Source organism: Cygnus olor, chromosome 20 (assembly GCF_009769625.2).
Source record: "Cygnus olor isolate bCygOlo1 chromosome 20, bCygOlo1.pri.v2, whole genome shotgun sequence".
NCBI classification, from domain to species: domain Eukaryota; kingdom Metazoa; phylum Chordata; class Aves; order Anseriformes; family Anatidae; genus Cygnus; species Cygnus olor.
Genome location: NC_049188.1, coordinates 4893682 through 4899681, shown reverse-complemented (window position 1 = coordinate 4899681; position 6000 = coordinate 4893682). Strand labels below are relative to the sequence as shown.

The following is a 6000-nucleotide window of genomic DNA, read 5'->3' as shown; positions in this document are numbered from 1 at the left end:
TCCAGTCAATGCGTATCTAAGTTTATTCCATCACTCATCCCGCAGAACTCAACATCTATTTGAAATCATTTATGAAGAGTACAAGTGTGAATAGCTGCAGAAGTTTTGCAATTCCAAGACACCATATATAGCTTCTAAAAAAAGCAAATTTAGCCTTCCCAGCAAAGCCTCAGCAAGCATCGCACCCTTCCCCGGATCACGTTTCTGAGCTACCCATGTCAGAGAGCAAAACATCATCTACCACACATCTAAAGTTGATTAGTTTATGAAGAGGTAGGAGAAGCAGCCCTAAATCTCCCTGGCCCTTGGGCGCATGCTGTTGGTGCTGAGCATCCCACAGCCCCAGCTCCATCCTTCGCACAGCCATCCTAAAATCCCCAAGATGCTGTGGGTTGATTTACCCCGTGCCCAGTGGGACAGGCGTGGGTTGGTCCCTCTGTGTTTGTTCTCCGCTTCCATTTATGAGTATTTTGCATTTTTTCCGCGGGCCATGGCTACTATAAATAAACCTCTGCTGCCCGTAGCAGATGTGAAGCCGACTGCTGCCTGCACATGCAGTTTGAGGTCCCAGCTTCCCAGCAGAACAGATCTGAATCGGCAATGAAACATTAATTGGAAGCCACAAGATTCTCCTGTCTTAGGAGGAGAATTTTAATTGCAGGCCATGCTAACGTTGGTCTCTTCCAGCACCGGGCAGCTGGGTGGGCACGAGGGGTGCCAGAACCTGCTCCCCGAATCACAGCCTCTCCTCCCGTCAATTTTTCCCCAAATCAACCTAAATTTCCCACCAGCAGCTCCCCATTCATCATGCCCACCACCAGCAATAGGCCCGTTTGGCTCGTTCAGCCTCCTAAGGGGTCAGAGGTTGAACAGACCGAATGACCCCGAGCCCAGAGCTGCGGGGATTGCCCAAAATACACAAGGCAGGGCAGGGCGGAGAGCCCCGAGCACCCGTGTGGCTCAGCCCCAAAAGCAGCACCTCACGTCACGCCAGGTGACTTGGCACCAGCCATGCTGCCTTCAGGCCGAGGTCCCTGCTCCAACGCGACCGTGTGCCGGAGCTCAGCGGTGTGGTGGTGGCACACGTCTGAAAGGGCCCCGAGAAATGCTGCGGACCCAGCGCATCGCTGAGCTACGGGGAGAAGGCAGCGCACCGAGTGGCTCGGCTTTCTGGCTGAGCGCCGTTATCTGCTCGCTCTGCCAAAGCCCAGCAGGACTGATTGCTTTCGGATAATTCAATAAACGGGAGCAAAATGGGAATTCTCAAATAGCAGAATACATTGAAATGCAAGCTTAAGAGTCGTAACCCCCCCCCCCCCCAGTTTTCTGGCTAAATTTAGTCCGCTCCATGTTGTGCTGCACTTGAAACAGTATTGAATGAGCTATTGCAGCTGAAGAGAGGAGCTTTTATCTCGCCTTTCCCACATCGCTCGGTGACGACTGAGCACTGAGGGACATCGGGGCCGTGTCCTGCAGACGGCTCTCCCACAGCGAGGCTGCTGATTTCCGAGCTGGGGCCGGGGGGTGAAGCATTGCCTCCATCCGACGAGGCAGAAAGCAAAGCTGCAGCGAAGCGGGCGGCAGGCACGAGGGGCCAGATCCTGCCGCGGGAGGAGCGGCGGGGCTGAGCCCGACGTCACTGCCACATGTCGCCCGCGTCCCCGTTCTCGTGGAACTTGTGCACGTGGTCGGCGTACCTGGGGAAAGGGCACAGCTGGTTAACGTGGGGCGCTTCGCTTTGGGGTGCTAGCCGCAACGATTAGCACTTCCAGACATGGGGGAAGTCAAGGCAGGGGCCTGATCCTGATCTCCGCCTTCACACCAGTTTTTAGTTGCTTTCCCACCCCCATTTCCCACCCTCACTTCCAGCACAGGTGCTCAAACACCCCGCTGCAACCCCCCACCCGGGCAGCCACCGCAGCCGACCCCGCGCAGGATCGGGCCCCGCTCACACCCACTTCTTGGCGCAGAACGCGGCACAGTCCCTGCCCACGCTCTCGCTCCAGGCGGTTTTGTAGAGAACCTGCAAAATAAGGAATGCAGTCAGGTGCGGGCTCACGTGGCAGCCTCTGCCTGGCGTGTCGCTGCCGTGACACCCCGCAACATCCTGTCCCCATCACAACATCCCACCCCCACCATGACATCCCGCGACATCCCGTCCCCTCCGCATCAATCAGAGCCCCACAGCAAAGGATGGATACAAGCATTTCTGCACCCTCACATTACCGGAGCAGAAACCCAGCGTGTGGCTGTGGCGTTGCCCTCCCGGAGGCCGGGCTGATGTTTTGCAGCACGTTATTTTTGCCGGGGAAGCGTGCTGCAGCGGTTTGGAGCAAGGAGATGTCTGAGGTTGCCTGTGGATGGTGAAGCCTTTGGAGCCGTGGTTTGGGCACTGGCTTGGGGGAGGTCACGGCTCGGTTTGGCTTCTTTTTCCTTCGTGATTGAGACCACAGAAGGCAGCGCAGGGAAGGGGCGACAGCCACTTTCCTTCCCTGGGTTTGCCGCAGAGACATTTCTGTAGCAGCAGGGCTGCAGGATTGCCCAGTTCTGGGCTTGGGCTCCAGGCCCTTCTGTGTCTGGATGAAGCTGGATCATCCCAACCATGCAATATTTATGATTTTTTTTTTTTTAGGTTAGAGCTTTAAACTTTAATGATGCCTAACTTTTTATTTTCTTTGCTCCTTTCCTCACCAAAATAACACGAGGTTGGATTTATTCTGAGACGATCAGGATAAAAATATTGTTCTGACTTGTCTTTCATCTTGTTTCATTGTTTAATTATTGATGTTTAGATTTTTTTTTCCTTGGAAAGCTAACTAAACCCCCAGCAACTGAGCAAGGCTATGGGAGCTTGCATCGTGAGGAACACGACGGCCCTGGCAGCATGGGCTGCAGCCCCAGCATCACTCCCAGCACCGACAGTGAACAAGCAGAAGGGCTCAGGGAAGGCAGCTGTGGATACAGCCTGCAGGATCTGGCCCCTGCAGCAAGGAGGGAGCCTTCTCCACAGCCACCCCTATTCCTAACCCAAACCTCTGCTTCTGACCCTGATGTACAGCGGGGGAAATTCAAAAACTGGAGAGAAGCAGAGCCCCAGGGCAAGGGGGAAATGCAGAACTCAGTGCCCACATAGGTGACCGGGCACCCAGGGTTGTACCCAGCAAGCAGGGAGGTGGCGTTGCATGGGGCCTGGAAGCACGTTGCCATGTTTTACTCCTAAAACCTCTTACGCTTACCAGGAAGACGAGGCAGTGCAGGAGCAGCGTGTAGAAGAAGGCGATGGTGCGAGCTGTCTTGTTGGACAGGATGAGCCGCCCCTGCAGCGAGAGCAGAAATCCCATTTCAGCACGGGTCAGGGGACTCAACGACCAGGGTGATTCGCCCGAAATCAAGGGGAATTCAAGGCTGTGAACCGCGGGGCTTCCTGCTGGGCCGCCCCTGCCAAAAACTCTCCTGAGGGCTCGTTCTGAGCTTTCTGCCTAGCTCTGCCCCGCGCAGCCCTGCCTGCAGCTCAGCACGCGCCACAGAGGAGCCCCAGCAGTAATTAAGTGTCGCACATCTTTAATTCATGAGCTGGTGGAAGTCGTGAGCTGCAGCATCCCTTCGCCAGCCACCTGGGCACATGCTCCATGGGTATTTCTGAGGGCTGCATTAAAACCCTTTGCGCCTGGGTGCACGACGTCCGAGCACCCCAGAACACGTAAAGCTCCTGAGGACACTGGGCACCACCAGACTATTGATTCTAGGGGAGCTGCGTGCCTGAGGATGGATGGAGGCCCATGGCTGGAGCTGGTGGCATTGCCATGACACCACATCCCAAGGGGAAAATCTGTGTGCCCATCCCATCAAAAGAGCCAAACTCAGGAGCACCCACAGCCTAGAAAAGCAGCTTGTGAAGAACACACATCCTGCCTTCCTACATCGCCACTTTTTACTCTTGCTGTAAAAGCTAGGGATTCATTATGGACATAAGCAAATTCCCCAAAACACCATGCGGGATTTCTGAGGCTGGCATTAAAACCCACAGATCTCCCAGCAAACCAACCCCATGCTGAAATCGTCTTTTCTATTCACAGCCATGGCGGAGGCTGCTGTAACAAACAAGATTATGTTCTTAAATATTCCCAAGGAGTAACTCCCGTAAGTCAGTTTTTTGTAAATGCCTTTCATTAATTCTCCGTGGTGCTGGCACGCCACCCAATCCATATTCATGCTGGCATTTGCTTAGTTTTTATGCAAATGACAACTTTGCCTTTATTACGAGATATTTCTGTATTCTGTGGCTGTTGCAGACCAGCGCTCCCATGTTAACCTCTGTTGTGCCAGATATCTGGGGTTAACATCCCACACCCGACCCTGAATGTCACAAATCCAAGTATAAGTCAGATTGTCTCGATGCCCACGTCCCGTTTTAACGCTGAAAGCAGCACTCCTTCCTACGAGATGGCAGCCAAGCCCCGCCATGACGAGCCTTTGCTGCTGTGGACACCGACAGTGCCCCAGTATTTTCCCTGATGTTTTTTTGGAAGAAAAGAGAGCAGGAAGGCTCAGGGCACGAGAAGAGGTTATTGCACCCATCTCTGGAGGTTTCTGGGGGTGACCATGGGGCTGCAGGTACTTAGACGTGATGTAAAGGACAGGGTACAACGTTAGCTGGGGCCAGCTGTGGGCTCCTCCTCAGTAATTTCAGGGGGAGGTTTGGGAAGGCAGCAAAAGGCTCCAGAGCCATGGGCATGCACATGGGTGGCTGACAGCGACTCACAATGACCCTGCGGGATGTGAGAGCTGTCCCCGAGCTCCCAGCCATGACACCGCGGTGGGCTGCGGCATTGGGGCTGGGTCACCCGATCCCAGCAGGTCCCTGGGGAGGAGCGGGGGAAAGGAAAGGGCGAGTGAGGAAAGCGAAGTCTCGCCCCTCCTCTCTGCTCTAACAGCCTTCTGCTACTGCCCTGAGGGAGGATGCAGAGCCCACCTTCCTCTGCCAGCAAGGAGGTAGCATGGGGTCAGCACCCCATAACTGCTGTGAGCTGCACCCAGGCTCCAGGAGGAGGCAGTGTTTTAAGAAAAACATCCAGAAAAATTAACCTTTCAGCAGAGGGAAAATAGAGAAGCTGCTGCTTGCCAGCACTCCCTAGCAGAGATGTAAAATTCTGGGGACTGCAGCATGGCCCTGGCACGCTCTGCACCCCTGCCCGGGGCAGGGAAGGGTTTGCCCCCGCCCCGCAGCGCACTCACCATGCTCAGCGTGGCTTTATCCCAGGGGCTGAGGCTCAGGTACTTGCGCTGGCGCTCCTGCAAGCACAAAGTACAAGAAGCTGGGTTTGGGGCTCGAAGGGCTGATTTGAGGGATGAGAATCAGGGAAGGTTTGGTGCCGGAGGGGCTGGTGTGGAGGGAGGGTGCCGAGGGCTGCCCATACCTTCCTGCTGAAGGAGGAGAAGGGGTCCAGGCGCTCTTCGTACTGCGAGGAGTAGCGCAGCTCAGTGTCGTCCCTGCTGCTGCCCTGCAGGAGTGAAGGCAGGGTGAGAACCTCGGCTGGCACAGCTGCACATCCTTATCCCCGTGTAACCGATGTATGCATGGGCAGCAAGGGCTGGAGCCCCCATGTCCCCCCCCAGGCACTTGCACTGCCCTCCCTGGCCTCGTTTGGAGGAAACGACCCCGATGGATGGAGCAGCGCAGCCCCGAACTGGCCACAGGGCCGGCAGGACCAATGTGTTATTGCAAATCACACCCCAAATTCCTGCCAGATCAGGTAGGAGGGAGACAGCGGTTTATGAGGAGGAAATCCCTGTTAACCCCACAGCTACTATTAGCAGGGCAAAGGGCGAGGAAAATTAAGGAACCCCCTTAACAGAAGCGAAAGATGGGGCTGGGTTCAGACGCTCAGTTTTAACCCCACAGGATGGAGGCTCCCCTGCTGCAGCACCCCCATAACGCTGCCATGCCAGGAGGGCTTCCTGTGGGTGCCCCCGTCCTGCCCCTCATCCTGCACGGCCACC

General features: G+C 55.6%; 1 protein-coding gene across 2 annotated transcripts in view; it reads right to left on the bottom strand.

Annotated features, from left to right (window-relative positions):
- The window catches only part of CUX1 (cut like homeobox 1), a 270215-nt gene continuing 264215 nt past the window's right edge, over positions 1–6000 (bottom strand). For both annotated transcript variants that reach the window (XM_040532644.1, XM_040532645.1), the window contains 5 exons: positions 5418–5501; positions 5236–5292; positions 3237–3317; positions 1959–2023; positions 1–1697 (listed from right to left, as the gene is read on the bottom strand). In XM_040532644.1, coding sequence (XP_040388578.1) covers positions 1637–1697; positions 1959–2023; positions 3237–3317; positions 5236–5292; positions 5418–5501 — 348 coding nt within the window. In that variant the 3' untranslated portion in view covers positions 1–1636. The remainder of the gene's footprint in view (positions 1698–1958; positions 2024–3236; positions 3318–5235; positions 5293–5417; positions 5502–6000) is intronic.